Raw genomic sequence first — 22034 nt, forward strand, 5'->3', positions numbered from 1 at the left:
GGATTTTTGTATCTGTATTCATGATGGATATTGGTCTGTAGTTTTGTTCTATCTTCATCTGATTTGGTATGAGAAATGCTGACCTCATAAAATGAATCTTCTCTTTTCTAGAAGAGAATGTATAGAATTGGTGTTATTTATACTTTAAACATTTGGTAGAATTTACTAGTGAAACCACCTGGAAGGATATTTCTTTTTCCCAGTTCTTGGATTAAACTGCAGTTTTAGGCACTGTGTGTGTCTATTTACTGGCCCCTCCCTAGCTTGTTCCCTTCCCTCAGCTGCAGTGACTTCTCACCAGTGCCCTAAGGGTGGCAGTATTTGTGGCCTTTTTCCCCCATAGGATAATACTTTTGTTCTGTAGAGGAGATAGAAGGGTCTGGTAGAGTTTCTTGACCCTCCTACAAGGCTGCTTGTATCCCGCTGCTGGGTCTGCACCACAATTGACACTTCTTAGGGTTCTTTCCAATCTTGTCTGTGAGCACCTGACAGTTTGTGAAGAAAACGCCTGCAAGAGGGTGCAGACTCCCCTAATTTCTGCAGCCCTCGGGATTTCACACTCTCCTTCCAGTCCACACTTTGCCTGTACCAGTTCATCACTTACTCAAGCTGAACTATTTTTCCCAATGTCTGCTTACAGCTACCCTATGTAAACTAGTGCTGATGGCCCTCTCTTCGAGCAGGCACCTGTCCCTCTTTAGATTTTGGGCCATTTGGTTACTCTGCAATCTCAAGCTCTCTGATGGGTTTGAAAAAAGTCATAATTTGAAGTTAAGCTGGCTTTTTTTTTTTCATTGTAAGAGTGGAAGCAATATTCCTTTTAGCTCTACATCCCAGAGTGGAGGCTGGAAGTACTGTGATTTAAAAAAATATATGTAATTATATTTGTTGAATAAAAATGTAAGTAATTAATTTCAACATCAGAATTCAGAAAGTAATGAACCATTTTTAATTTTATATCCAAATTTATTATTTTTTAATACAGGTGATAACATTATAGAAAATTTTGGAAAATAAGAAACTCCAAGAATGGTTTGTCTGTGTGTGTGTGTGCACACGTGCGTGTGTGCATATTCCTTTCAGTCATGGTGATATTTCTAGATTTCTCCTCATTTACCTCTCGTTCCCACATCAACCAATATATGGCTTCATAGTCTAGATTTATATGTTTTAAAACTCTGTCTAGGGAGGCTTAAGAGCAAATGGTAACATCAGTCATTTTATAGTTTGGGACATAAAGATGGGCTGCTCTATTTCTAAAAACCCCTGTCTCCGGCTGGCACATTTATTTGGTTTTTCCTGTTACAGGGAGTCTTGTCTTCAGTTCCTGCTCTGAGAGCTGTTGCCCAGCCAGAGCCCTTGCCTGAGTCCTGCAGGATGGTTAAGTGTGTCTCCTTATGTAGGTTTAGAAAAACCTGCTCCATAGGCCTCCCTCCCATTTGGTTTCATTTGACCCGTTGATCTCAAAACAACTCTTACTTGGCTCAGTTGCCTACCCCTAATGCTCTGGTTCTAGGATTACCCAGTGTCACAATTGGCGGGGACAACTTTTTCATCTTTAAACTCCAGTTACTCATTTGGAAGATGGTTTCTCCAAATATATATCATTCCTGACAGTTTTTCACATTTATTGTTTGCCTGGTCCTAAAGCAGGATCAGAAAAATCAGAAACTGTATGTGAGGGCCCCTGCTTGCACCATGAAGCGGGGCACATCTCATGGGGAGGTTTCACGACTGGAGGTCTTAGGCAACATCCTACAGCTCAGCTAAGAGGAATGCTAAACCCAGCTGCCCAGCACAAGAGCACTTTTCTTACTGATCAACACTTAAGAGTTTTGGGTCTCAGAGAAGAACTAGATTTGTTTGAAATATAAATAAGAAAGGATCTTCCCTAAGATTTTTCCTAGGACAAGCAAAAGTAGGTTTTCTAAAGTGCAATAGAAGAGTGTTCTTTACCAATTGATGTTAAGCTGACACAGAGCAAACCTGAGTAATCAAAAAAGGAAATGAACAATTAAACAGCATATCAGTCCAGGCAATCATTATCTGATAATTTGGTAACTCAAATAAATTTCTATTAAATGATTTCACTATACCTAGTGGTTCACTTATTTTGCTGTGCTGCTGCTTCAGAAAGATGTTCCTTTTGAACTAAGTAATTCTATATTTTAGGGGATTTTTTCAAATATAAATAATACTTATTGCCAACATATTCCTTTTCTTTCTTTTCCTGCTTCAGCACACCCCTTCAGATATATGATTCTTTCCTCACTTTTTTCCCTCAATTCTTGCTTTTTTGGGTTCTATGTAAAATCATACAAAGTGCTGAATGTATTTAGGGAATTAGGAGTTTAAGATTGTTCTAATTATGTGAAATCAATTTTCTAGGACTTAATGTTGGGGAGAGGAGGGTAACAGTGCAGTGTGTTTACTAGGTTTACTTGTTTTTCGGGTTTAATTCCATTCCCTCAGATGCAGCTATCTTGCTTTATCAGCTTCACTTCTGTCCCCCATATTCTCCGTTCTGTCTCTTTCTATCTCCTGTTACTCTCTTAACAGCAGTCCTCCAGACAGACTTTCTTCAACCACAATTCACTTGATTATTTTCTTTCTTCCAGTTTAAAAGAGGAAAGACTAAGTGAGAGGAAAAAACTTTGGTTGGATGCAGAGTTTGAACAATAAAGTAGCTGGGAGATTTGAGGAGTCAACACTTAGCCCTTGGCAGGTCTTTGTCTATTTTAGGACACTAACCCCTCTGTCTCCCCTTCTCACTATTAAACTTGCGGGAAGAACATATATAAGATGAAATCTCTCTCTTCTGTGTTTTCTGGGGAGGAAATAACAGTTATAGCAGCACTTAGAAAATTTTCTTTTTAAATGTTCCTACTTTAAAGTTTAAGAAAACTACCACCTCGGGAGTTTATTTTCAGTTCTGAGGCAATCAGTCTAAATCTCAGCACTAAATAACTTATCTTTCCTTTGAATAAAAAGACAAATGACTAGTGGTTTTAAATTGCTGGGTTTTTATTAAGATATTGGCAAAATTTCAACATACTTCCTACTTGAATGAACAATTTTAATAAATAAAATATGAAGGATCACTCATGATTACAACTGAACTCAAAAGTGAGCTGTAGAGCAGGTTTATAAATTGACAAATTTACTTGGTAAGAAATGATTCACTTCATTCGCTTCGCTCCATAGAGAATTCTTTGCAAGAAGTGTCATGAACAAGAGAACAAAGCCCGTCTCTCACCAAAGAGCACCTAGAGTAAGAGTTAACAATGATGTATCTGTGGATTATCTAATACATCAAAGTTTATTAGAGTATTTCCTTTTCCAGAACAACTGCTGTGTCAATCTGGAGTTCCGTATCTTATTTCATGTTTTCTAATTAGGACAATAAATAGTCTTCAAAATAGAAGATAAAATGCTGCTAGAGGAAGTAACAATTATTTTTCAACACAGTACCATTTGTCTGGAAAATAGTCATGTTATAGTACTGGTGGTATCTTGTTTTGAAAGAAAAACATTTAAGCTATTCACAGGTCAGAACAGAAGAGTGGGTATTTGTCCTTTAACATCACATGATTTTAAAAGGTGAAAAAAGTATGTTCTTTCTTTTTCTAATTTATGATCTAAAGAAAAATTGTCCCAAATTATGGTGTGACCAAAACTGTAGTATCCCCTTTCATGGCCTTACTTAGGTGAGAATGGTCATGGAGTGAACAAAGTATGTTTAAACATTAATTTAGATCACTTTCTCACAAAGCCTGGGCAAGCCTTCGATGGGGAAGGAAGTACTTGAACCACAGCAGTTTTATCTGTAAACACTGAACTTCTTTATGCATCATTTTCATCTGCCCATTGGATGTTGCACTTCTCACTGGCACAGTGTTCCAACAATGGAGTGTGGTTGTCGTGAAGATGCGTCGTGACACTACCACCACTTTGATGTTACACCACTGTCAGTGTGGTCAGAATCAGACTCAGTGTTGACATTGACATTGTTGACATTGTCCTTGGAAAAGGTGTTACTTTCAAGGACCCTACTAGTTAAATTAAATGCAACAGTAATCTTATTAATTCAAGGACAATGGATGGCACTTCTAGGTAAAGAAAAGGTATATACGTGTGTTTCCACCATCCTCTTGAGTACAAGCCTAAATGGGATTAACAGCCCCAGTGTTTGGTGCTGTAAAGTTGGTTAACCTCAGATATCCCTCAAAAGTACACATCCGGAAAGTGAACAAAGGAAACCTTTAAGTTAGGGGCTGATTCCCTTTGAAACTCACAGTGAATGTACAGGGAGTTTGTAATGACTTCAGTTGGTGACTTGAAGTCTGTTTCCCTAACCAATACTACACTTTCTTGTTTATATTTATTTTACTATTTCCTATTCTAACAAAACTTTAGCAGGCAAACAAATTGATGCAAACCATGTTCAAGTGAAAAAGGGATACTGCCACGCTGAAGGGTTGAGTGTAGAACTTTCACCACCACTAAATTACACAATGAATAAAAGTACAAAATACATAGTTCACAGACTATACCTCAGCATTAACAGTTAATATATAATATAGATACTTTTATATCTGTCTAATATTTTTACAATCACCAGATACACCATCATTAAATACAAGTTACGGAAATGTGTAGATACCATTAGTTAGAGGGGTACTTATTGCTTACGTCAGCAAGCAGCAAATAAGGGCACAGGATTTGAACTGAAGGGAACTACTGTCTATCACCAGTGGCATTAAGATATAACACTGCATTTCACAAAGCACTGCTTTTTATCTAGTTTATAGAACCAAGAGCAGCATATGTCAGACCAATAACCACTACTTTAATATGTATTATAGAATTTTAAAGGACTTACCTTACAAATGGTACCTAACTATAAATATATATGTTGTGAACAAATGAATAGTTGCTATTTTTTACAATATTGGTTGATAACTTGACCATACTGGAACTACTTTGCTTTATTTTCTAGAGGGCTACTGGTATGAGAAATGGAATTAACACTGCTTATGTAGTCAGACCTACGAAATCCAGACCCTTAAAAGATGTGGTCTATGTTTGTCCCAGTTTCATCCATTTTTTCCCCCACTGGAAAAACCTATCACTTGTACCTTCTTTCCTTTCACCTTTTTTATTCTGATCAAAAACATTAGCAATAGACAACTAGAAAGTCTAAAAAAAAAAGGTGTGTTTTTTTTTTTTAACTTAGCTAAGTGCTTTGGACTATAATGTGTACCAATATTCTGCTGCCTCTGTTTTTTTGTTTCCTTAGATAATGTGATTTGAAACTGACTCTGCACCTGATGGGTTGTTAACAAGATCTAGGCTTCAGAAAAGGACAGATGTGAGCGGGGTCCGTACATGGGGGTAAAGCATCAGGATGGTAATCACATTCTGGTACTGTAGTTGGAGCCATGTTTGTTTACTCCCTCCTTTTCAGCCATGTGTCACAAAACTTGAGAAAAGAAGAAATGACTTCAAAATCAAGAGAAAACAAATACTGAAAATCTCTACTTACATCCAAATTTTTAAAAATAAAATCTGTAGACTAACAGTCTGATCATTGCTAAAGTGGAGCTATTTTTATTTATTTGATATACTGGCACCCAAAATATGCTACAGTCCTCTATGTTTTTAAAATCCAGGAATTTCACTCTTCTGTTATGGGTGTGGGGAACATAGAGTAATTGTATTATTATGTAAAAACATGATTCGGCAATGGACGTTTCTCAGCAAGAGCATTTGGTGCCTCCTAACAGTATGAGTGACTGAGCACTACAGCAGGCAGCTCCTGTCTGTGGGCATGGCTGGTCCACGGTTGCCTAGGGGAGGGTAAAATGTCACGTGGAGACATTCACAATTCTCAGAAAAGCAGAGGCTGCTTCATCAAATGAATCTGATTGGTAGTTTATTTTCTGTCTTTAGTTGAAGATATGCCCTGGCTTGAAACCGCAAAAATGGCAAAAAGCAGGCAACTTGAAAATATCACATAAATGTTGAAATGGGAAACACATGTCCTGTCTCTGTAGTCTGAAGTTGCATGTAGCAGGACTCTGGAGCATTCTCTGTTTATAACCAAACAGACCTCAGTCTTAGTAATGTGCATTCGCCTTTGCACTTGGCCTCTGGGCTCACTGTAGGCAGTACTTGGAGCCTCCTTCACACCAATTACTTTTTCATTCCCTTGAGGGGAAACAATTCTACAGAAGTTAAAACTAGTATTTTTTCATTCTCCAAAACTACTTTTTATTTTATAGTAGTATATGCCTTTGCTGTCCGTGAACTTAAAAAAAAAAGTGGCAGAAAAAATAGAAATACTATTTGATTTTCTTTTTAAATGGCAACTTGATTCTAGTATATTTGTACCTGACATCATCTCCATTTAACCAGTTTTATTCCTGAGATGAAGGTACAGTAAAAGACATATTAGCATCGTAAGTTAAAACCAGTTGACAGTGGTCTTTTAAAATGACAAATAATAAAAATTCCACCAAAAGCACCATAACAGGTTATGAAACTCCCAAATAGCTACAGCCCTAGGAAATACTTTTTAATTCAAAAAATTTTCATATTCTATTATGTTACAGAAAAAAATCAGTAAAATCGTTTTGACTATATACTGCCTCACAAGTTTGAGAATATGACATTTTTACACTGGTTTTCTACTTTCATTGTTACCAGTTAAGACCCATATGGCTTTTAGTCTTTTACCTACTGAAAAAAAAAGGGAGAAGAGTTTCCCTCATAGTTCTCAGTATTTTGAGAAACGTTTTCCAACTAAATCTAATTCTGCATTGTTTTCCATAGATATATTAGGCACATCAGACCAGATTTCAACTGCGTTGAGATTTCAACACTCTCTAACCTGACTGAAGTAACTAACTCGCAAGCTTCCACTAGTGACGTGAAGGGGCAGTGGGGTGGGGGTTGTATGTAGGTGTGGAGACACATCACAGGGACTAGTTGTATAATTTTGCTAGTGAAACCGCCAATACTTCTTTTTTAGATTGAAAGCACTACTTTGAGTTTCCTAGAGATCTATTTACATTTAAAAATTGAGCCATCCATGGTTTCATAATGAAGCACATACATTTCAGAAATGTCTACCTTGTTTCTACTCTGATGGTGGTGTTTTTACTGGGGGGAGAGCTAGCTAGCCTACTTTAACAAGAAAGTATTATATTTTATAGCTCCAGGGACGATCTGGGTATGGCATATCATTACTCTTTCTGAGCCTCCTCATCATGTTTTCACTGTACCCTTTCCAACTACTTTGCCTCCATGGCAGAGAACTTCTTAACATCCTATTTCTCTTCCCACTTCGAATAAGTGAGGACAGGCTAGTGCCTATTTTGTGGGAAGGCTCTCGAGCAGAGAGAAATGAGTAAGACTTTGGATTAAACCTGAATCCATGCCACCTCTTTGAGTAGTGGTGGCGTAAATGAGACAATCTAGAAACTCTCTTTCCCAGGAATTTGAACTGTTCATTTTCCAACCTAGAACAGACAGGAGACAAGCTCTCCATTCTGTATATCTGCTGCCCTGTTGAACCCAAATTAAAAGAAGAGGGAAACTCTCCAGCACCACTCCATTCAGGCAATGATGATTGAACTGATTTTTTCTCTGTTATTAGCTCATTAATTAGATTTGCTTTCTTTGGTGCACCAGGACCAAACATCTCAACTGGTGGCAAAAACTGGACACTGTGAGGTTTGCTTGCTTCTATTTGAGTGAGATCTAGGTAGCCTGGGTCTTCCAGCACGTTGATTTGGGACCCTGGGTTCAGGCTAGTTCTATCAGTGAATGAATCCACGCGCCCATCATAGCCTAGATCGGCTGGTGCTGAGCACTGGTGCTGAGGCCAAGGGCGTTTGCACTCTCCATGATTCTCCTTATCATCCCCACCATCTTCTTGCCCTCCTTGAAAAGAGTTCTCTGTCCAATCTGATTCCTCACTAACATGTACAGCTTTGTTCATGTCCCTCAGGAATACCACAATAACAGTGATGTTATCACTTGACCCAGCATCACGAGCTGATGCCACTAATTTGTGGGCAACCATGCTGCTGTCTCCATTATTCTCCTTCAAGTGGTCAGACACAACTTTCACTGCCTCATCAGGGTTCACGGTGTCATAGAAGCCATCACAGGCCAGAATGAGGTAGTCTTCAGTTCCATCCAAAACAGTAGATGCAGAATCTGCATCCCCACAGATATATGGCTTATGTTCAGCATCTCCTGTGGGAATTAGAAAGTAGGTCAGATTTTGGTTTACCTTACATGTAAGAATGTTTATGGCCAATGCGATGATTCTGATCACAGTTTACAGGATTGTGATCTGAATTTACTGGAAAGAATTTATAAGCTGGTTTTAGATTAAAAATACTTGAATTCTTGTTAATCAGACGCTGCTCACACCTTACTCTCAGTTAAATAATTGCCATTCACTGGGCTTAATTTCTTATCTAGCTTAGACTCTGAATCTTGTGCCTCTAGCTGTGATTTAGGCTTAGCTGAACATGGCAACAAATGTCAAATCTATATTTGTTGCTGTACTGAAAAATTCAGTCCTACGTAGGAAAACTTTGTTGATTTAGTAGATCTGTTCTTTTACTGGTGGTTAGGTTTGATTTAATTAATATTTGAGAACAAGTCCGTATTGAAAAACAAAGCAAAGTTCTGATCACTCTCTTCAGTAAACAATTTTTGTTCTATCCTTGTTTAGAAATCAGTAGCTTGATGCTGTGAGCTGAGAGGAAGGTTTGAGTTAGAAGGGATTTTATTTTATTTTATTTTTGTGAGGAAGATCAGCCCTAAGCTAACATCTGCCAATCCTCCTCTTTTTGCTGAGGAGGACTGGCCCTGGGCTAACATCTGTGCCCATCTTCCTCCACTTTATATGGGACGCTGCCACAGCATGGCTTGACAAGCGCTGCGTCAATGCGCGCCGGGGATCTGAACCGGTGAACCCCGGGCCGCCGCAGCAGAGCACGAGCATTTAACTGCTTGTGTCACCGGGCCAGCCCCTCAAGGGATTTTAAAAAATCAAGTCCAACTTGCTCAAGCCAGGAACAGTCACCCCAAGCCTCAGACAAGGGACTAGAATGTAAGTCTCTTGGTTCCTAGTCCAGTTTGCTTCCTATTTTTTAATGCTGCTTTACTTGTAATTTCTAGACAACAGTCAGAAAATGACCATTTTTCTCTCATTTTCAGAGACTACCATGTTCTTGCTTCATATGTCTCTGATTGTCCCCCCCTTCTGTCTTTATTGCTATTGTTCGTTCTCCATTTATAAACAATTGTGAGAACCTCAAAGCTTTACTAGGCCCTTATTTCCATCTTTTCTTGGCTTAGCTCATCCACTTACAGAATGACATTTGAGCTGGGCCTTGAAGGATAAGTTAGTTAACACCCAGCAGAGAAGGCCCTTGTTTGAGGGAACAGCATTAGCAAACACATTAAGGAGTAACGTGTAGTTGAATATAGGGTGCTTGGAGTGGAGACAGACTGGAGACCCTTGGGCCCACACGAAGCTACATTTCTATCAACAGAGTACTGTGATTATTGATCATCTACAATGCATTTTGGAACTTTCAGATCCAGAGCACTTCCAGATAGATTCATTGTTTACATTCATTGTTTTCCTTTAGGTACTTGGAGAGAGCCTAGCGAAAGAGTCCTTAGCCTATTGGGTAACCAAATAGCTTATTTCTGCAAAAAGGTATACTGATTTACTTCTTTACATAAACAAAACAAAGTATTGAGCAATAATTGCTAGATTAGGGTATCAGAATTCATCAGTAAACAGTAGTTTAAAAAAAATCTGCAAAGTGCTTCTTCATTTGTAAAGTAGTGGCATATAGTTTAGTGGCTTAGGATGCCAGCACTGGAGTCAGAGTGCCTGGGTCCAAATCCTAGCTAGCACTTGCTACTTAAAAACCCTTTTCAATTACTGTCCTTTCTGTTGTACTAAAACTGAACTTTTTGACTAGGGGAAGATGAAATGAAGATAAATATACTTACTTAAGTGATCTGGCTATATCATCACTGTTGCTAGTATCTGTTATAGGTTCTCTCCTACCCAGGCAGGGCTCTCTCCAATATTTCACATCCCTGTTTAATCCTCAAATAGGCCCAGAAAGCTCAATAGGAACCCTATGGATAACTGCTAGAACCAGCGTGGGCCACATGACCTATCAGTAGCTTGCATGATGGGATAACCCTGAACAACAGATACTTAATGTAATTATCTAGGTTAGTTTATTTATAAGGTAAGAAACTAGTCTTTGTCATACAGTAGCCAGAACCATCTTCCTCAAGCATGGTTTTGATTTCATCAACTTCACTTCTGTACTCAGATGCCTCCCAATAGCCTGTTGGAGCTAATTAAAACTTTCAATCATAGGATCCAGTGTCCTCCACCAATCCACTTTACTGAATTTCCCCGTCCCCTGCTCCACCTGACTGTATTATCATCATCATTATTATTTTCTGAATTCCAGCTCTAAAAATAAATGTGATCTGAGTCATACTGTTCCCAAAAATCTTGTTTTAGTGATTCAATTAAAAGGCTACTGCAACTGTTAGTTCGGAACAGAACATACAAAGATTTGCACAGAGAAAATGCTGCCAAAATTCTGGCTTTTCACCTGCTCTACTGTTGGATGTCAAATTCATGACATTTCGCCCCCAAATTTGGTAGGAGGGCATGATTATCCATTTCATGGTAGAAACGGCAACATCCTTTTGTCTTCAACCTCTTCTCTCCATATGCTAGGAAACATATCATGCCTCTGTCAACTTTGGATCATAAATCTGAAGGGCTCATGGGGAGAAACGGTTGAAAAGCTTTTCATTTTTCAAGCTTTAAACGTCATTCATTTTCTAAGTAGAGTTGAACTCAGCTCAGGAGTCCTTTTTCTTGTCCCTCTTTAGCCCCTGTTTTATTCCGTGAGCTCTCCAAATCTTGCTCACATTCTTCAACTCCCTCTTCCAATTAAGCTACTGGATTTCGGTAGATGGCCTAATTTCCTACTTCAAAGAAAACTAAGTTTATCAGGCCTGAATTCCCTCAGTTCCTCCCTCCACCCCAATTTCTTTTTTAATCTGTAGAGATTCACCTATATCATCTACCATTCTTTCAGAGTAAGAGGTGTCCTTTCTTTTCTCAGAGCTAACCTGTGCTGTCTCTCTAGGACTCTGGCGTCTCTCTCATCTTCAATTTCTCTTCTACCTGCTGTCTTCTTTTATCCTACAAACATGTTCTGATCTAAAGTCTCCTAATCCTAAAAACACAAACAATAAAAGCAACCCTTTCCCAAATCAACTTTTCCCTCTAGCCACCACACTATTTCCCTTCACCACCAAATTGCCCAAGAAACTAAATCTACACATGCTCCTTTATGTTACTGCTCATTTTCCTCACCTGATTATTTTCTGGTTTTTTCACTTACTAATCCAAAACATTTCTCTCAAATGTTACCAATTATTTCCTGTTTTCAAAATTCCATGTCTTATTAACCCACATCTCACTTGTCCTCTGCAGCACTTGACCCTGTTGACTACTTATTCCTAGAAACCCTCTTTCCCTAGCATCTGTGATACCCCACTTCTATATCTCTGTCTGATCTCTTCTTGATTTTCTTCACTGGCTCCTTCACTTAATAATACACTGTAACAATCACTGTGTGCTAAGACTTTGCCAAGCAGGGTTCTAAGTGTGGTGTGTGTATTACACCATTTAATACAAAACTCCATGAGTTTAGGTACTGTTACTATTCCCACTTTACAAAGAAACACAGAGGAGTTAAGTAAATTTCCCAAGGCCCACAGTTTATAAAGTAGTAGAGCCAAGATACAAACCTAGAGAGCGTGACTTCATTATGTTATTCTGCCTTAAGTAATGAGTCTCATCCTTGGTCTCTCTTCATACTACATATTCTTCCTGGGCAATGTCAACTATGCCTGTAGTTTCAACTACTATATATCTATCACTTCACAGGTTGCAAATACTATTGCCAAAATGGGATGAGTTCCCAAATCTCTATTTCCAACTCAGAATTCTCTGCTAAGCACCAGATCTGTATTTCCAACTGCAGGTAAATCATCTCTTCCAAGACAGCCCACAGGTACCTAGAATATTGTATGTCCAAAATGAACTCATTATCTGCCCTCCTCCCCACCCCCAAACTACTGCTGCTTTATTGCAAATGCTTTATCATCTTCTCGGTCACACAAGTCAGAAACCTGGAAGTTAGCTTTCCTCTTCTACCACAAACTCATTTGTCTCATCGATGTATACTCTCCTCTGTATCCGTTTTTAGCTCTCCTCATCTCTAACAAACTGTATCAACAGCCTCCTGAATGACCTCTCATCTAAGCTTTTTACTCTAGTGGGTCTTCTGTACCATCATTACAGATAGCTTATAAATACAAATCTGATCATGTGGCCCCTCCGCTTATTCACCTGCTAAGATCCAAACTACTTCACCCGGCATATAAGCTTCTTCAAAGTCTGGAGCCAACACTTATCTCTTACCGCTGCCACCCTCTGCCCTAGCCTCCTGTACTTGTTGCTGTTCCTAGAACATGACATGCCCTTTCAGACGCCCATGAATTTGTACTCCCCTATACCTGGAATTTCTCCCCTAAACACTGTCCACATCCAACTTAAAGGTCACTTCTCTATGAAGTCTGCCTTATTCTCTGTTAGACTGTCATTCATTCAGGGACATTCTTCCCCTGGTTTAGTTTCCCCTTGTGTTATATTTTCAGAAGCAAGAAAGGGCAAGTATCCTCTAGTAAAGCTGGTTCTATAACAAGCATTAAAGATACCTCTCAATACTCTGACACAGTAAGATCATGGAAGAGGTCTCTGGTTGGAGCTGTCAAAAATAATTCTACATGGGGATATGTTTTAGGAATGAGAAATTTCCCCTTTTTGGCCTTATTCCAGAGTTCCTAATAACTCCCTCAGTCGTTAAGGTAAAGCCAGCTCTCAATTTTTCGGGAGGCATTTGCACAATCTTTTAGCTTTCTCTTTCTCTCTCAGCCTTCTGCTGCTCACATTTGGGCCACTTCACAGCTTGCCAGCACCTTCCCAAAGAGTGGGAGGAACTCACATCTCAATCCTTTGAGATTTTGTTAATGCTCTGGAATTTTTTGGTAATGATAAGCAAAATTTGTGGCTTAGATGTGAATTCCATTTATCCATGTTATCCTTATGTCAAACTACTTCATTTCTTTAGGAGGCAGTGACAAAGAACTGCAGTACATATGCATATCACCCATATAGACACACACATTGATTTATTCTTTTGTAAAAAACAGAAAATGAAGCTCAGCCATGAAGCCTAATAAATAAGCCCAGGTGCCAAAGTGAAACAAAGACGGAAACAGGACTGTAGCTCAATTCTTTGAACTTATACCTTTGCATTTTGTCCAATCAACTTAGCTGTTTGCTAAGTTTTAGATAGACTTTCATTGACTTTCCTCCTCTTTTGAAGAATTTAGGTCCCAAAGAGACAGATTCTTTGAAACCCCAGGGTTATCTGGCAAATTACTATATTCCACATATAGTAAATTGTTTTCATCTAAAAAGTAAAGTACAAGGTTTTTATTCTCTGTTGTTTATGTCATTTTAGAATTTATTGAAAAAATTTAAAGATATAAGCAAGGTAAAATATGGGGAGGGGCTTCCATTCTCTGAAAAATACTGATTGAACCTAAATATAACCCAAAATGGAATAAAATGAGGATCACTGTGGTTTTAAGCAGATTTGTGTTTGAAAGATGAAAGCCTTCTATTAAAAAAAGAAACTAGTAAGTTCTGCATTTCTTAATATAGTTTCCTTTTAATAATAGAATTTAAATATATAAATGAGTAGGTTAATTAAATCAAATAATTAAAAGAGGCATTATCCAATTGTTATTTTAAACAATAATCAGCACTCTGATAATATAAATTACTATCTCATCTCAGGTTCCCTTGTTGTATCAGAGTTAATATAAAACAATGAGCTAGAAGAGGACAGTTTAGAGAAACAAAAAATAATTGGTTTTTCCTACCAATAGCTCTGGAGACCGATAGACTTCCATTCACCCTCCAGGCACCAAACCAGACTACACAACCTCCAAGGGCCTCAATTCGCTGCTTTTCATCCTAAACAGCAATGCAATAGAAAGACGCAAATAATTGGGTTCAGGATTTATTCATCTGCCTTAACAGTAAACAACAGATATAGTACTCATCAGCTTCCAAGAGAACCTGGGAAGGTTCTCTTTATTTCTCCTTTGGAAGGTGGGCATGGTTGCTGAGATAATGGTGATAATTATAATAATTAAGTGAATCTTAATTAATAACTAGAAAACTGCCTGTGACATGTGCCCTAATAGAATAGACCATACTTACCTCTCTGTCCGGTTTATGTGGCTTCATTAGTTCAACAGCTTGGCCCTTTCTCACAAGCATAACCTGGGAATCACCCACCCAAGCCACATGTAGCATGTTGCCTCTGATAAAAGTCACCACTCCTGTGGTCCCACATCTTAAGCTCTGAAAATAATTTAAATAAAACTACAGTCAGTAAAAATAAATAGACATCAAATTCTCATTGAGAAGCAATTTATAGTTAATACAAACTTTTCAGTCTAGAGCTTGACTATTAATAACTCAATTTCACAAATAAACAGCGATTCCTACTTCTCAATGCATTTTTATGTGCATATATGTATTTCTGTGTGCACACACATATAGATCCATTTGATCTTGATATGCAAGGCAGGGATGATTATTAATTCCATTTTATATACAAGTAAGAAAACTATGGCAGGTTATGTGACTTGCCCAAGGGCAGGTAAGTGATTAGTACGCAAAACAGAACTGAATTTCTTTTTCCTCCTAGTCCAGTGCTAAATCCACTATATCAACCCTTAGAGTAAAGATTTCCATATTCTGGTCTCTGTTTTGTTAGTGATCTACTATACGTTCAGGGGGAGAGTCCTAGCTTTACAAAATAACCTATGAAGCATCTGATTGGTACACAACAAATGCTCCCATACTCTGGATATTAAGATAGGAGCCAAGAGATAACATACATTCCCTGGAGTGCTAGGATGCTTATACCTTTAAAGAAAAAAACAAAAAATTCAACTCCTGTACAATAATTTTAGGGGCCTTTGCTTTTGGAACATTGCATAAAGAACTAACAGCGTGGAATCTCACCGCTATAGCTCAGTACCACTGTACTTAATGCTCTTGGTACTACCTTACTAAAATGACATCTCCATTTGACATGAGTCACCACCAAATGAGCATGACTTTCTGTTACTAAGGACTTGGCCTAAATTAGAACCAATGCGTCAAGGGTGGTAAAAGGCCCCTTGTATTCAATGAGAAAAACAACTTCTCATTTTCCCTAAATAGGGAAAGTTTGTTATAAATCCTCACCCACCAATAAAATGTCTTCCCACACAGAATGTTCAAAAACTCAGCCCCCTGGAACACATGATAAAGACACTTCAGTGCATATGCCCTGGGGAGAACAGGAGGTAGGGCTGCTTCACAACAGGAATAGCTACTTTCTTCCCAGCAGTTAGCAGCACATGGAAGCACAAGAAGGAGAAAATTCACTGCTGAGACAAACCTAAATTATTCACAAGAAATATTGGCAGGACTGAGAGATACTAGGATCACTACTAAAGCAAATGAGGTGAACATGGTCAGAAAAACCATAATTTTGAGGACACAGAGGAAAAGAGAACAGAGGATGAAGAAGACAAAGTGATTCTCTTAGTTCACATTGGTGATTACAGATCACCTCTCAGGGGCCAGGTCTTGTCCTCAGTCAGAATGACAGCCCGCAGCTCCGGGGCAGGCAGAGCCAAGCAGTGCTGGCCCTCCAGAGACGCTGGGAAGATCTGAGGTCTAAACTGTATTTCATTTGCTAGCTCCACCTACATATGTAGACCCTAGTGGTTACTGTTTTAGATTTGCATATTAATCTAAGCCTGGGATCTATACAGGTAAGGAGATATAGAATATTTCCCTTGCTTAATAACAAATAGTTCTGAATTACTGTTTCATTAATTCCAAGCCCCACTATTGCTGTGTAGCATAACTATGAGATCAAAGAAACTGATTAAATGATTACCATGTTCTCTCCAAGTCCATTTCAAAAAGTTAATGTTTAAGTCATAGAGCAGGAGTCTTATTTCTGTGTGTATATAATTTTGTAATTACTTTTAAAAATTAAAAATTATTTTTTTTCTATTGGCCCCAGTTAGAAATGAACTTAGAGTACTATAGTTAATTATATACCAATGCCCAGAATGATAATTAGATTAAAATTTTTACTTTTAGATCTTAATTAGAGCCCCTGTTATTCATTCAGAATAAAAACCTTAGGTCTGATTCACCTTAAGAAATTAGGACATGAGCTCTGACTGTTATTCCTGTTAAGAGAAAATCAGTTCAAAGATCATCTAAGGATTCATTCTCTCCAAGCAAATTTTCCCTCAAGAGATACACAGCAAAACACTGCCAACCCATTTAGAACCAAGTGTATGGGAGTAATCCCAGCTTCTGTTTCTTTTTTAAACCATTGTTTTAATCACCACATCCAGATCTTGTCAGCAAAAGTCTGCTTAGAGAGATGGTCCTGGGGTGAACCTGACAGGCAATGGTGAATGAGAAAGATAAAACTCACCTGCCAAATCTAGCAATGGATTGGCTTTCTAGAAAATGATAGCTTGGGAGTTTCTATACAGTACATCATAGCACCCCACTAAAACTATTCCTAAACAGGGAATTAGAACTACAACAGAATCCAGTACTGTGGGTCAAGAATATGGTTTGGAAGAGAACTTTAAGTAATGCCTGCCCCAAAAGAGAAAATACAAAGTAGCTCTTTAACCACAGACCAAGTTGAGTTCAGCTAGTGCATTCATGGCTATAATTTATGAGAAAATGGCATACCTCCCTGGCTGCTTTCTGCACAAACCGCTCGTCAGTGACCCGGAAGGCCCGGCACAGGGCCTCAGCAGGATCATGGGGGAACATCTCCTGGCGTACTAAGTTAACATGCAGGTGAATGGAGGCATAAATGGCAGCATCCACTCCCCCATGGCCATCAAACACTGCAAAGTAAGCTTGTTCTTCCTGGTCCTGTCAACAAAAACACAGAAACAGTTTAAGGGAGTTAGGTATAGCATGATTCAAATGAGCCAATCCCCTGCACTGTTGCCCATCTTCCTCCACCGCATTTGTCACCCAGATAATGAGACTAAATGTTTCCCTTTTCTGACATGCCTGATCAACTGCTAAAATACCTGCAATATTAGGGCATCTGTGTTTACACACCAGAACACTAGAACACATCATGCCCAATTAGCTCAGGCTGAATTGCCCTCTCTCTGGGAAAGCTGTTGTCTTGTACCATGGAAACCACCCACATACATTTGCTTCAAAACTGGTGTTACAAGTTGTGGGGAGGAGGAGGAAAGAGAAGGTATGAGGAGGAATTGAGCAAAAGCTGTTCTGGATTGAGCATTTTTTCCAAAATGAAAGTATTTTAATAAAATTGGAAACTGAGAAGAATAGGAAATAATTGTCCTTCCAGCACAAGGCCAATTACATTAGCTTGTTTAAAATATACAGAGATAATGAAAGCATACATGTACTTCATAATAATGTCTCCTTCATAATTCATTCATGGTCACATTGAATTCCCACCATAAATAACAGTGTCTCTAAACTGGTTAGCAAAACGTGAACCACATCAAATGTCCAAATGCCCTGTAACCACTTTGCCTTGTCCCCAATCCAAGATCCAGCTTCACATTTCCTTTCCCACCCACTGCTTGAAGCACTGAGGCAACTGCCAGAGGAGGGTCTTCCACACTCTGTCTTGACAAAGGAAGCCTAATCACAAGATTACATTTAGACCATTAAGTAGTTTGCTGCTTCATCTTCAACTTGAGTGTTTTAAATCCCAAAATGAGTACTGTTTTAGTACAGGTAGAAATTCTACATGTCAAGACTTTTTTTCTAGATTTGTTTAATCAGTTAATCTTCAATGGCATTATAGATGGTGTTAATTAAATTGCTAAATTAGGGGCTGGCCCCGTGGTGTAGCGGTTAAGTGTGAGTGCTCCGCTGTTGGCACCCCGGGTTCAGATCCCAGGCGCACACCAATGCACTGCTTGTTAGGCCATACTGTGGCGGCGCCCCATATAAAGTAGAGGAAGACAGGCACAGATGTTAGCCCAGGGCCAGTCTTCCTCAGCAAAAAGAGGAGGATTGGCATGGATGTTAGCTCAGGGTTGAGCTTCCTCACCAAAAAAAAAAAAAAATTGCTAAATTAACTAGTTGCAATGTCTGTATTAGATATAGATTTCATAATATTTGGGTGTTATCATTACTCTATGGACATTTATATTTGGTACTTTTGTAATATGGACATTTATATTTGGTACTTTTGTAAATGTAGTATACCCAAAAAGACTTTTTCAAAGTACAAATATACCTGTTGTTTTAGTAGTCCTTCCAAATCCTCATGAGATAGCAACTCATCACTTAGGAGATCTGTAACTCACTGAACTCGCACTGAGTCCTGGGCTGCCTTTAGGCAACAGTATGTAATGATTTTCATTTGCAAAGTCTTTGATTTCTTCCTTGGGCTCTAGGAGCTCAGATGAGTCCAGGCCCTATCATTCAAAGTAAATCAAATATACAAAGTAAATCATGTAATTTTCTTGTGCTTGTTTTCTCATCTGTTAGGTGGCAATAATAGTTTTATGGGGGCATAAGAATATAACTTTAAACAATGTGAGATTGGTGGGGAGATTCTCAAACAATATAGCATCAGAAGAAACAGAAAGGAGCCAATAGGTCTCTTAAAAAAAAATTAGTATAGCTTAAATAAAAAAAAAAATACTGATGTCTTCCCTGTTATAAAGAATGTATATTTATTTGGACTAATAAAAAAGTATAGGAGCCAGCCCTGTGGCATAGTGGTTAAGTTTAGCGCGCTTTGCTTCGGCAGCCTGGGTTTGTGGTGGGTTTGGATCCCCAGCACAGACCTACTCCACTTGTCAGCCATGCTGTGGTGGTGACCCACATATAAAATCGAGGAAGATTGACACAGATGTTAGCCCAGGGCTAATGTTCCTCAAGTAAAAAAAACAGAAAGATTGGCAACGGATGTTAGTTCAGGGCGAATCTTCCTCAGCAAAAAAAAAAAAAAGTGTAAAGAAGAAAATAAATATCTATAAGCCCACCATCCACAGATAACCAGTCTTTTTTCTATACATATAAATTCTTTAAATAAAATTAGGATCATACTGTACCTAAAATTGTACATCTTGCTTTTTGTCATTTACCATATCATTAGCACTTCCCCCATGTCATTAAGTATTACTCAAAGACATTTTATTTTATTATTTATTTATTTATTTATTTTTTGTGAGGAACATCAGCCTTGAGCTAACATCCATGCCAATCCTCCTCTTTTTGCTGAGGAAGACTGGCCCTGGGCTAACATCTGTGCCCATCTTCCTCCATTTTATATGGGACGCCACCACAGCATGGCCTGACAAGCGGTGCGTCAGTGCACACCTGGGATCCAAATCCCGGGCTGCCAGCAGCCGAGCACGAGCACTTAACTGCTATGCCACGGGGCCGGCCCCTCAAAGACATTTTAAATGGATATGTACTATACAGTTATCATTCCCGACATGTAATGATTTAGATCATTTCCAATTTTTTATTATTGACGATGTTGTGTAAAACATTTATGTCAAACAAAACATAAATGTAAGACTTCTGCATTTCTGTTTCCTTATAATATAAAATTAAAAGTGAAATTACCAGATCAAAAGGTGTGAAAATTTACAAGGTTCTAAATATGTGTTGCCAAATTGCCCTCAAAGCCTATTTCACTATAACAAGATACTCCTTTCTGAGTTAGGTCTTTGGACTAATTTTGAGGCAAAATGAAAAACCAACCAGGTCAACAAACAGCAACAATGCTCTCAAACCTGAGTATAGTCTTCAAGTGGGTGTAGTGATACAAGGTTTGTTCACCACACAACAGTCTTTTAGGTTACATTTGCATGGGCCTGGATGGTAATATTTGGAAACAAAGATATCAGCTGATCTGTCTTTGTAACATAAGCACCAATCACCAACCCACCATCACTGCTTATCAAACCTTGACAGTCAGCTGAAATTTAAATTTAGCTACTAAAGGAAGGAAATATTGTGCTTTGTATAAATTAACTGCATTGTAATTTCTAAGTTATGGACTTGAGTGAAGAAAAAAGGCAAGTGACAGGCAAAGGAAACAAACCTACCTCTGTTTGCATTAACATAATACATTTAATAGAAAAAGAAGAAGAAGATAAGAAAATGGTTATTAAGTTGACAAGGCTCATATGATCCAATTTGTCAGTCACAGAGATTGATGAAATGTAATTCCAGCTACTTTCCAATCTCAGAAAGCAAGATTTAAAAAAGAAAATCACATGAAATCAGAAAACTGTCTCAGTCTCAAATTCACCCTTTTGTTTGTGTTTTGGTTGCTTCAGCAACATAGCAATGTGGGAACTAAAAAACACGATTTGATCATACTACAGAAATAGTTTCCTTTAAAAAACAGCTTTATTGAGATATAAGTTTTCTTTTTTTCTTGTGTGTTTCTAGAATAGCTCTGGAAGGTTACACAGGAAACTGGTAACTTCCCTTGCCTTCTAGGAGGGGAACCGAGTGTCTTAGAGACAAGGATAAGAGAGAGATTTTTATTTTCCAGTTCTGAACTGTGTGAATGCATTACCTATTCAAAGTAACATAAAATAAATAGTTCGTTTTCTATTGTCTAATGCAAGCAAATCTGTGCCACTTTGCCTTTAGTCCTACTCCAGCCCATCAGAGATACTGTCAGAAGTATATTAGAAGTTCTCCTGTTAGAAAACAGAACCATGAAGGTGTTTATTTTGTTTTGTTTTTTAAACCTCGTTGACTTTTCAGAAGTGCCCTTTACCTCTAGGTTGAAGAGCATATTAAAGTCAGGAATGCAGACATGTTTGTCCTCCATTTTTCTGCGCATGTTTTTGATGGCATGGATTGATGTCTCATAATAAAGCTGGGGTCTCCTGCGGAGAGGGAAGTCTTTCACCCAGCTGCAGCAAATCTCATGTAGTTTGCTGAAGACAGAACGGGCCAATTTCACTGTCTCAATCTCTGTTAAAGAAACACAGAAACCCCAATGAAGAGCCTTATAAAACAGCTTTTCACTTGCCTGCTTTGTAAAGACAGAAGTAGATCACCTTAGTCAAGCTCCTCCTTAACAGAAGAAATTCCGCTTTCTCAAGAGAAATGAAATGTTCCTTCTGAAGAGAGAAAATGACAACCTATCTAGCAGAAAATCATCAGCCAGCAGCTGCCCCTAAGATATCCTTATGTCATGAGGAGAAAACCTCTGGCCAGGGCTGGATCTATTTGTAGGCGGAATGTCTTCCAGTCTGTGAAGTGCTCTGGCCACTGCTATCTAGTTCAGAACATTGGTCCCCTTTTGGTTGGCTGCCATGGTTATCATCTGAGAGCCAAGCCCCCTATGCTTAGAAGAATGACTGAAATATGAACAGTGGTTATCCAGCTAACTGGAACATGAAAGGCCTATGAAAACAGATTATTTATTTATAAACCACAGGAGGAAGAAGAGTTTGCCTTGATTACCATTTGTCTTTGTCTCTCTCTTTCTTCCTGGCCTCTTCCTTTACCTCCCTCCGGTTCCCTAACTTTCCTCTCCTGTAACTGATCATAATTTGGAACTAAAGTGTATACTTTTGTTATTTAATGCATTTTTTAATTAAAGTTTTAGGCAATAGCTTAAATAGTTTAGCCAACAGATCAACAAATGAGTGAAAACTGTGTATTTCATTAAGGAAAAAAAGTACTTAAATTCTGTGTGTGTGTGTAACCCTGGATAGAAAAAAGGAAATAGCAATCA

The 22034-nt window shown here is 38.5% G+C and overlaps 2 protein-coding genes across 3 annotated transcripts in view; one reads left to right on the forward strand and one right to left on the reverse strand.

The window, feature by feature from the left end:
• TRIM37 (tripartite motif containing 37) overlaps nucleotides 1-22034 on the forward strand; it is a 187189-nt gene that overhangs the window by 162799 nt on the left and 2356 nt on the right. Inside the window, exon 27 of one of the 2 annotated variants that reach the window (XM_087440894.1) lies at nucleotides 5300-5587. The exons of the other annotated variant lie outside the window; for it this stretch is intronic. Within the exon in view, the coding sequence (XP_087297020.1) occupies nucleotides 5300-5303 (4 nt within the window). The 3' untranslated portion in view covers nucleotides 5304-5587. Of the gene's footprint in view, nucleotides 1-5299; nucleotides 5588-22034 lie in introns of those variants that run through there. 2 annotated transcript variants of the gene reach the window in all.
• PPM1E (protein phosphatase, Mg2+/Mn2+ dependent 1E) overlaps nucleotides 5674-22034 on the reverse strand; it is a 192962-nt gene continuing 176601 nt past the window's right edge. The window contains exons 3-7 of the mRNA XM_004434787.3: nucleotides 21066-21265; nucleotides 17003-17191; nucleotides 14438-14581; nucleotides 14095-14188; nucleotides 5674-8265 (exon numbers count right to left, since the gene is read on the reverse strand). Of these exons, the coding sequence (XP_004434844.2) occupies nucleotides 7205-8265; nucleotides 14095-14188; nucleotides 14438-14581; nucleotides 17003-17191; nucleotides 21066-21265 (1688 nt within the window). The 3' untranslated portion in view covers nucleotides 5674-7204. The remainder of the gene's footprint in view (nucleotides 8266-14094; nucleotides 14189-14437; nucleotides 14582-17002; nucleotides 17192-21065; nucleotides 21266-22034) is intronic.

This window comes from Ceratotherium simum, chromosome 16, assembly GCF_057802395.1.
Source record: "Ceratotherium simum simum isolate JZ-2026a chromosome 16, ASM5780239v1, whole genome shotgun sequence".
In the NCBI taxonomy this organism is placed as follows: domain Eukaryota; kingdom Metazoa; phylum Chordata; class Mammalia; order Perissodactyla; family Rhinocerotidae; genus Ceratotherium; species Ceratotherium simum.